This window comes from Enhydra lutris, unplaced genomic scaffold (genome assembly GCF_002288905.1).
Source record: "Enhydra lutris kenyoni isolate GAN:26980312 unplaced genomic scaffold, ASM228890v2 scaffoldscaffold20, whole genome shotgun sequence".
NCBI lineage: Eukaryota > Metazoa > Chordata > Mammalia > Carnivora > Mustelidae > Enhydra > Enhydra lutris.
The window spans coordinates 29,602,213-29,612,086 of NW_019154104.1; the positions used below are offsets into that span (position 1 = coordinate 29,602,213).

Genomic DNA, 9,874 nt, shown 5'->3' on the forward strand with positions numbered 1-9,874 from the left:
GGTCTATAAATAATTTTTTTTTCAGATTGTATCATTCTTGTCGATCTGTCTTCAGGTTCACAGAGTCTTTCTTTTGTCACTTCCATTTTGTTATTGAGCTTATTCTATGATTTTTTTTTCCAGTTCTAAATTTTTCTATTTAAAAAAAAATATGGGGGTGCCTGGGTGGCTCAGTGGGTTAAGCCTCTGCCTTCAGCTCAGGTCATGATCTTGGGGTCCTGGGATCGAGCCCCACATCGGGCTTTCTGCTAAGTGGGGAGCCTGCTTCCTCCTCTCTCTCTCTGCCTGCCTGCCTCTCTGCCTACTTGTGATCTCTGTCAAATAAATAAATAAATAAATCTTTAAAATAAAATAAAATAAAATAAAATAAATATGTAGTTCCTGGGGCACCTGGGTGGCTCAGTTGGTTAGACATCTGCCTTTGGCTCAGGTCATGATCCCAGGGTCCTGGGATTGAGGCCTGCATCAGGTTCCCTTTTCAGTGGGGAGCCTGTTTCTCCCTTACCTGCTCCTCCTGCTTGTACACTCTCTTTCTGTCAAATAAATAAATAAAATATTGTTTTGGAAAAAGAATGTTTATCTTATGTCATTGGGGATTATCATAGTCACTATTTAAATGTGTCTTGTAATTCCAGCGTCTGGGTCACTTCAGGGCTGACATCTGTCATTTCTCTTTTGTGGCGGTTACTATTTACATTTCCCTGGTTCTTTATATGTCAAGTTACTTCAGAACATATCCTGCATATTTTGAATATTATATGGTAAGATCCTGGGTCCTATTAAAGTCCTATGGAGAATAGTGATTTGTTTGTCTTAACAGCCACTGACCGCGTTAGAGTCAGACTCCAAGTTCTTCCTTTCATTAGGCAGTGGCTCCATTTGCATTGCAGTGTTCCAACCCTTTGTGGTGCTGGGCCGTGAAGGGGTTAGTTTCCGACTTGGGCAGTGCTTATATGATATTCTGCTTCTCCTGTTTTCGGTTGTGCTTCTGTGATTGTGTCCGTGACTGTATTGCTTAGGGATTATCCTGCGGTGCGTGTTGGCTCACACACACAACTAGAGGATTCTCAGCTCTCTCCTCTTTGGAATTTCTCCCACACCGTCTGGCCCCAGGGTGTCCTTCCCTGGTTCTTCTGGCAGAGAGATGGCATGGTCTCAGACTGTTAGCCTTCTGCCTCGCCATGGTATATACTAACTGGGATTCCTTTCAAGGCGAAGCAGCCAGAGAGAGTAGAGGAAAAAAATAATGTGGTTCTCCCCTTATGGTTGTTATAATAAAGGCCTTTTTCCCCAGATCGTCTATTCAGATGTTTTCTGTCCGGGTTTTGGGTACTTGTGCTGCACCCTCAGAGCACTGCGGTCCTGCGGTTGGGGCTGGTGTTGGGTCCGGGTAGGAGAGCAAGGGGATATATTTTTAAATTTTCCCCATACTCTCTGGCTTACAAGGGCCCATTTTCTTGTTCCTTTGACCAGAATGACAGATTTATTTCATAATTTTTGCTGTCCATGCTTACTATGTAGTTTCTTAATACAGTAAGTCCATTTGTCAAAGTCAGGAGTTAAAAGCCAGCAAACAAGCAAACCCCTCCCCCAAGCCCCACAAATCTAGGCCCTTAGCTTTCAAATTTTTATTTCCCTCCCCAACCTACTTGCTATTAATTACTCTTTAAAGCCTTTAAGTAGTTGCTTCTTGAATTTTGTCCAGAGCTTTTAGTTGTAATTGGTAGGAGAGAATAAGAAGCCATAGCAGGCTTATTCCATTTTGGGTTAAAAGTAGATTTCATATTTAAATCCAGTCTTTTTTCCTCTTTGCTATGTTTTGAATAATTTCAATTGCTCTGTCTTCTAGTTTACTATTTTTTTTTTTTTTTTGGCAGCATCTCATCTGCTGTTGATCCCATCTAATGTGTTTTTTCATCTCAAACACTGTGTATTTCATCAGAAGTTCAGTGGGGGACTCCTATGTCCTCCACGTGTCTACCGACCGTGGTCACTTTTGCCTCCTCCCTTGTCTTTTTCTTTTTTTCTGTTTTAAAATTATTATTTATTAATTTTAAAAATTAACATACAATGTATTATTTGTTTCAGGGGTACAGGTCTGTGATTCATCTTCGTCTTACACAATTCACAGCACTCACTATATCATACACCCTCCCCAGTGTCCCTCACTCCCTCCCCCTCCTTTTTTTAAGAGGGAGAGCGTTCCTTCCACACGTTGGGATGGGGAAGGGCAGGGGGAGAGAATTTTAAGTAGCGTGGAGCCTGACAGTGGGGCTCAGTCTCACAGCTCTGAGATCATGATCTGAGCAGAAATCAGGAGTCAACGCTCCACCGACTGAGCCACCCAGGTGCCCTGCTTTCCTTTACCTTCTTAAACATGTGCTAGACAGATACAGTCACTATTGTGGTGCCGAGGTTGGTCATCTGTCACTTCTGGGCTTGACAGGGTTTAGAGACCATAGTATGAGTGGTGTGGTTGCTCCTTGTTTCTAGGCCCCTTCTGTGGACAGAGCTAGGATAGGTTTTTGCTGTTAAGAAAAAATACATCATGGGCACTGGGCTGGCTCGGTCGATGGAGTGTGTGACTCTTGATCTCGGGGTTGTAAGTTTAAGCCCTGTGTGGGGTGTGGAGATTACTTAAAAATAAAATCTTAAAAAAGAAAAAATACTGATTTTTTTCCCCCTCAGTTCAAATTTAGGATTATAGAATTTTTCTTTAACTTCTTTGGTTTTATGTATTTTTTCTTTTTTATACTGGAAATTTTTATTTCTATCTGCCTTTGCACAATTCGGGGGGTATATATCAACATGAGCTGTGCGATGACTGAAGACAGGTTTTTTTAAGGTTTCTTGTGGTGTTTTTGATCTGCAGAGCATGTCCAGTTGGGATCTACCATCAATTGCTGATTTTCTGCTCAGAATGTGTATTCAAGCAAGGATGTGCCGTGACATTAGTGGGCTTTAGTGTCTCAAAATAAATCCCGTTTGTGTGGTTAAGCTACCAGCTCAACACACGGTTAGTTTTCTTCGCTTAATTTTGCTTTCACACCTAGAGCCTGCTTTATGTTAATTTGGTCGCATTGTTGTTTTATAAAATATATACATGGCTCTAGAGAAGAAACTGGAAAACCTATAGCTTGTAGGCCCTCTCTGGCCTGCCACCGGCTTGGTATGGTCCTTGAGCTAAGAATGGTTTCTAGGGGTGCCTGGTGGCACAGTCGGTTAAATGTCCTAGCTCTTGATTTCTAATCAGGTCATGGTCTCAGGGCTGAGAGATCGAGCCCCGCTGTCGGGCTTCACACTCAGCAGGGCATCTGCTTGGGATCCGATCTCTCTCCTGCCCCTCCCCCTTGTGCTTGCACGTGCTCTCTCTCTAAAATAAATACAATCCTAAAAAAAGAATGGCTTCAGCATCCACATGCCTGCACATGTGTGCACACGCCTGCACCCACGTACATGCACACAGGAGAGTAAGCAGCAGCAGCAGTAACGGTATGTGTCCCCAGAACCCTGAACTATTTACTGTTTGGCCCCTTGCAGACATCCTCTAAGTTCTGTCTCTAATCCTGTCTCCTCCTGTCTCCTCCATTCTCTTTCTCTATTTACTTCTTTAGTTTCTGGTTTATCTTGCTGGGTTTTTTTTTTTTTTTTAAGGTTTTATTTTTATTTATTTGACAGACAGAGATCACAAGCAGGCAGAGAGGCAGGCAGAGAGAGGGGGAAGCAGGCTGGCCGCTGAGCAGGGAGCCTGATGTGGGGCTCGAACCCAGGACCCTGGGATCATGACCTGAGCCGAAGGCAGAGGCTTTAACCCACTGAGCCACCCAGGCGCCCCTTTGCTGTGGTTTTGAATGGAAGCCAGCCACACGCACACATTCCTGCCCCCACTTCCATTCACCTCGTACACTGCTTCTCTGCCACCTGGGGCTTTTCTTACGGGACCGTGTTCCTTGGAGGCCGCCCTGTAGGGGGGCAGGAAGGCAGGCCCCACTCTTGGTGGCTGCATCATCTTCCGGAGTGTGGGTGTTCTAAGGTTTATTCAACTGGTCCCTTCTAGATATACGTTTGGGTTATTTCCAGCTTTTTATTTTTGTAAGTATTGCTGCTTTCATTGGTGGTGTACTTACATCTTTTTGGGGTTTTGCCAGTGGACCTTTGGGATCGTTCCTACAGGTTGCTTTGCTGGGTCCTGCAGATTGCTGAGAAACAAGGCGTATGTTTTTCCTCGATGTTGCCCCAGTTCTCTCCACAGGGATTGTCTCACTTTGTGTTTCTGTCAACAGCGTGTCCAGTTAGCTAATGCCCCACAGCCGCCTAATGGAGTGTGTTGTCAAACTGGGATTTTGCTAATTTGATAGGTAAGAAATGCTACCTCTGTGTAATTTAAATTTGCATTTCTCTTGTTATGAGCAAATCAAAGGACCAGTTACATTTCCTTTTATGTGAACTCTCTGTTCGCTTTTCTAGCACTTTTTTGTAGAGCTACTGGGTCTTTATCATCTGTTTTGAGAAACTGTGTAGTACGGATGGTAACCTTTACCTCTAACGTAAGTTGTAAATATTTCTCCCATTTGTCATTTTTATTTTCTTTTTTTTGGTGCTATGCAATAGTTTTTAAAATTATTAGTATTATTTTCATGTAGCCAGGTTAACCCATTTTTCTTCTCATTGCTTCTGGCCTCAGAGTCGTGGCTAAGAATGGTTCCCCCAGCTTCAGGTTGTAGAAAAACTCATTCAGATCCTCTTTTCTATTTTTTTTTTAACATAAATTTCTGATCCTTTTAAAATTGATTAACAGCCCTTTTTGGTGTCCACTGTGCTGTGTGTTTGGCTGCTTGTGTGAACTTAACCTATAGAAAGGGCCTTGCTCATTCCTTCAGCCTTATTTCATGCGCAGTTCCTGACATCTTAGCATTTGCAGAGACCTCAGTGATTATTTCAGGGAGAAGAGATTGAACTCTGGGGGGGAGAACCTTGCCCAAGGACCTGTAGCTCCGAGCTGGGCACTCTGGCTCCAGCTGGCTCCAGAAGAGAGGGTTTCTGGACATCTGCTTCGGGTCAGCACTGGGCCAGGCACATTGGCTTTGTTTGCTGTCGGCCCCATTACTCTCCCCGCCTTACAGGTGCGGAGGCTGAGGCAGACAGGCGTGGTTTGCCCGGGATGGTGAAGTTCAGCAGCGGGGCTCCAGGGTGTCTGCCCGAGAGCTTGGGCCCTCTCCCGGGGAGGGAGGCCTCCACCAGCCTCCCCAGGGCAAGCGGTGATGTGACACTGAGTGAGACGGTCTGCTTCTGCCTCCCACGCCTGCTGTGGTCTCAGAGTTCCTTGAGAGTCAGGTTTCCTTTGTCTCCGTGTCCAGGACCACAGGAGGACCCTGAGAATGAATGTCCTCTCCCCAGATGTCTAACGGAGCCAGTGGTGGCAGCTCCCCAAGTGTTGGCTCAGCCCCAAGTTCCAGGATGTCGCTGGGAGCTAGTGACCCTAAAGTCCCTGCTTTTCACGCTTTCCTTTTGTTCGCTCATCCGTTTGTGCACCCACTCATTCCCTTATCCTTCAGCCATCCGTTGAGCACAGCTTCGTAATGCCTGTGCTCTGCGGACCCAGTGCTGCCCAGGGGAGACCCGGAAATGGGACAGGTGCCGGTCCCCAGGAACTCATGGTCCTGTGGGGCAGGCAGGTGACTGAGGGAGCACGGTGTCCCACGGGAGCCAGAGCACTGTGTCCCCTTGCTTTTCCTCAGGCTTGGGTGCAGTGAAGTGGTGGGTTGGGGTCCGGGAGCTAGGGCACCCCAGCCCTCCTCCTTTATGGGGCCCAGCAGCTCCCAGAGGCTGAGGTTTGCTTTGCCAGTCCAGGCCCTTTGTGGTGATGACCAGAAAGCCAGGTCTGCGGAGGGAGGAGATTCTCCGAGGCATCCAGAAAATCAGCAGCTGGGCCAGGACTGGAGCCCAGCCTGCACCTCAAACCCATGCACTTTGGAAGGGGCAGGGACGCAAGGAAGGGCAGCCTGTGCTTTGGATGAATCAAGAGTCCGCCCAGAGTTTCCCAGGTTCGTCTGCTGGGCCAAGCAGGTGTCAGATTTCAGGGATGTTGAGTGATTTTCATACCTGAGTATGTCGTGGTGTGGATTACGTCTCCCACTTTCCCCAAAGCCAGAGCCTTCAGCCAAGTATCTGCTTACCTGACATAGGCCGCCAGCTGCCAGAAGAGTCCGAGGAGGGCTCCCTTCTGGATCCAGCTAGTTAGGCCACGTCGCGCCATCCCATGCCCCTGGGATGGGACACACCAGCTGTCGGTGTAATTAAGGTTGCCATAAAACCCACCAGCTAGACACACAAATGGCTCCTCTGCTCTTTCCCGGGGCAGGAGCAGTTGCGAAGGTGAGTAAATCACGTTCAGCGCGATCACGTCAAAGGTCAGCCTTCCACTTACAGCAGCGTTATTGGCGGGGCCGGCCCAGAACACGGCTGGTTTCCCGGCCGCTCCGTTTTATGGTGCCCTAATGAACTGGGCCGTTCCCATCCGTTCTCAGGAACGTACAGAACAATGGTTTTCATTCTCCTGGAAAGTTTGTCTTTGGAAGCAGGTGTGTTGGGGGCTTGCGGGGAGTCCCGTCAAGGACAGGCCGAGGGCCCCTGGCACCTTGCTTCTCTCTGGGCCCTCATGCCACCCTCTGGGAAAAGCTACCTCTGGGCTGTCATGAGCTAATTTATGTGGCATGCCTGCCCAGTGGCTGCCACTTACTGGGCACTTGGAAGTGGCAAGGAGAGCCCTCTTCTTCCTCTGTCCTTTCCAGGGTCAGGAAAGGTGTTTCCCGAGCCCCTGTGGGGATCAAGGTGCTGCGGCCAAAGAGAGGGCTGCAGCATGTGGGCTGGAACCTGCCCACGGAGCTCATGGTCCCTGCGGGGAGATAGGCACTGCTTGGCATGTGTGCGCACCCACTAGGGGCCATTATCTGTGAGATGCTGTAGCTCTGGGGGCTCCTCTGTGCCTCCCCCACCACTGGGGAGGACAAGCTGCCCAGTGTGCAGGCCACAGCCAGGGACGCCAGTCGGGCCAGACGTACTCCTCTCTTGGTATTTGCTAACCCGGCCGTCTCTGGGTTTCCTGCTCCTCACCTGAGCGGCGGTGATGGAGAGGGCTTTGGGAAAAGGGGAAGAAAGACGATGAGGCCCAGGCAAGTGGAGGCCTGGGGTGGCTGAGGTGAGCGGTGACTGGAATGATGCTGGGACGGGAGGAGCTGACAAAGAGATCGCTCCAGAGCCATGATTATGGGGCGTTGCTCCCTCTTCTTCTCTCCCCTCCCACCGAAGCAGATTCCAAACACTGCCTTGGAAGGCACTTTTGTGAGTTGGACTGTTGTGCGAACTCACGGGAGCTGGTATTGGAGACTGTGAAGGCATGCGGCACCCCCGCCCCAGGCCCCAGCCTCAGACTGGGCAGGCGGAGCATTCGGCTAGCCGCACCCCCGCTGGGCCCCTCTGGCTGGGGCTGGGGAGACGTCCACCCCCCCCGGCCCCCGCCTCCCGTCCCGGTCCACACTCTGTGAGGCTCAGGGCGGGGGAGCAGCCACAGGTTGGCTCTCTGCCCTGTGTTCAGAGGCCTGGAGGGTTGCCTTCTCTTTTCTGCCTCGGGACTGCTCTTCAGGCCCCAAAATCTCCTGAAATCAGCTTAGCTAGGGGCTACTTTTGAAGAGGCTCAGAAAAGAGCTGCCATTTGTCCTTACCCTCCCTAGGGAAATTGTCCCCATATTTATCGAGGTAGGGAGTGGCCAATAGGAGAATGGGTTGTGGACCCCAGGGAAGCAGCAGGGATGGGGAGAAGCCCACCGCCCTGGTGGTGGGACTTCGAACATATCCCTACATCTCTGAGCCTCAGTGTTCCTCATCTGGATAATGGGTCTCAAAACTCCTAAACTGACTTTATAGAGTGCTGCATGTAATGTGAGTTTGACTTACACACATTTAAAAGAGGATGATAGGAAATAGTATCTGCAAAATTTTAAAGGTTGTGAACTCCAGTTAAAAAAAAAAAAATTGTCAAGACTTTCCGAGCCCCAGGCGAGGGACCAGAGAACTGTGTTTATGCTGTGGCCACATGGTGGCGCCCTGGGAGCTGGTAAACAGGCCATACAGGACCTGCAGGAAGGCCAGAGGCCACCTTGTCCTGGCCTCTTGCTGGATGCCGCAGTCTGGAGTGTGCTGTCTGTGCGCTTGTTAAGTGGAGCTACTTGTCTGTACTGGGACCGCCCCCAACCCAAACCAGTTGCTTTAGAGTGGAAGGTGAATGTGGTAAAGTGCTCTGGAGAAAACAGAGGTGCTTGACAGTTAATCACATTGGTTTACAAGACAGGAAGCCATGAAATATTGGCCGTGATGCTAAGAAGTAAAAGTGTCTTTAAAGCTACTCTGTGTACTGTGGTTCTGGCTTTATGGTCTCCAAGGACCCTGGCTTTCTGTAGTACAGTTACTGTTCCAGAGAGAAAAGGCTGGAATTTTGTGAGGTGTGAATTATGTGACATCTTTAGAAGCAAGGGCCTCTCACTAAATACGGCCTGGTATCAAAGGGCATCATTGATGCCCTTTAGGTGCCCTTGGGCAATGGGTCCTTCCCAGAGCTCACTTTCCTCAGTGTCCAGCTGCTCTCTCTAAGTGACTGGTGTGATTGGAAAGATCATCACACCTCCCTGGGTGGCCAATGGATGGTGGCCATGTGTCAGTAGGTGTGGGGTGGGCACGTGACAGGGAGGACTGTCTGTGGGGAAGGGCCATAAGGCAAGGCTGTATCTCCTAGCAGCCCAGCACTGCCCTCACTGGATCCCCCTGCTGTCTGGGCCCTTGGTGGCCCTCCCCGCGGGTACCTGCCCTGTGCTCCCGGGGCCCAGCAGCATGACAGGTGCCCACTCTCGCAGGTTGTGAGAAGCTACAAGGCGACCATCCAGCAGACCTTGGACATCCTCTTCCTCCAGGAAGGCTCTGAGTTCCTGAGCAGCACAGATGCTTCGAGCCGGGACTCTGCTGACCGCACCATTATTGCCTGGGATTTCCGGAGCTCTGCCAAAATCTCCAACCAGATTTTCCACGTGAGAAACCCTGTTTGGCATTGCTTTTCTCTTTGCTTCCGCTGCAGGATGTAGCCCTAAGCTGCTGGGATCCCAGGTTACTTCCTGTGAGGATGGTTCAGCCGGCAGGATCTTTAGAGACCGTTCAGGTGCCTGAAGTCTCTTGGGGCAGGGAGACAAGCGCTGGTCCAGGCCTGCCTGGAAAGCTTTCCAGAGGCTCCAGATCACAGCACCTCCATGACTGTCCTAGTCCTCCTCTGTCCGGCCTTGCCACGCCGCAGGGGAGGGTGTGGGGGGCCACTCATCCAGATAAGTAGAAGATAGCCACACAGCCCAAGACACTCCTGCTTCCCTCTGCCGCCCTGCCAGCCCCAGGGTTCTGTCCCGCCCTTGCTCAGTGTGTTTGGCAGGAGCTGTGACTTGGAAGTTCAAGCAGGAACCCAAGGTTAGACCACCTCTCTTAGAGTCCTGGATTTACCACTTACAAGCCCGTCATGTAGCCTCTTTGATTCTCATTTTCCCCTTAGGAAATTGAGGATGGGAAGGCTATTTACCTCATAGAGGGGTTCTGAGAATTGAAGGAGATGATGCTTATAAATGATCTAGCACATGCCGGGCACAGGGGGCTCTCCATCAGTGCGCCACCTGTCACCACTGTCACCACCGTCACCACCATCAAATCCAGCATCTTCACCACCACCACCACCGCCACCACGGCCACCACCACCATCACCACTGCTGCCACCACCACCACCACCATCACCGCCGCCATCACCATCACCACCACCATCACCACCACCATCACCACCGCCATCACC

General features: G+C 50.1%; 1 protein-coding gene across 3 annotated transcripts in view; it reads left to right on the forward strand.

Moving 5' to 3' along the window:
* Window positions 1–9,874, forward strand: part of LOC111148769 (WD repeat domain 25) — a 140,885-nt gene that overhangs the window by 127,397 nt on the left and 3,614 nt on the right. For all 3 annotated transcript variants that reach the window (XM_022505567.1, XM_022505568.1, XM_022505569.1), the window contains one exon: window positions 8,907–9,077. In XM_022505567.1, coding sequence (XP_022361275.1) covers window positions 8,907–9,077 — 171 coding nt within the window. The remainder of the gene's footprint in view (window positions 1–8,906; window positions 9,078–9,874) is intronic.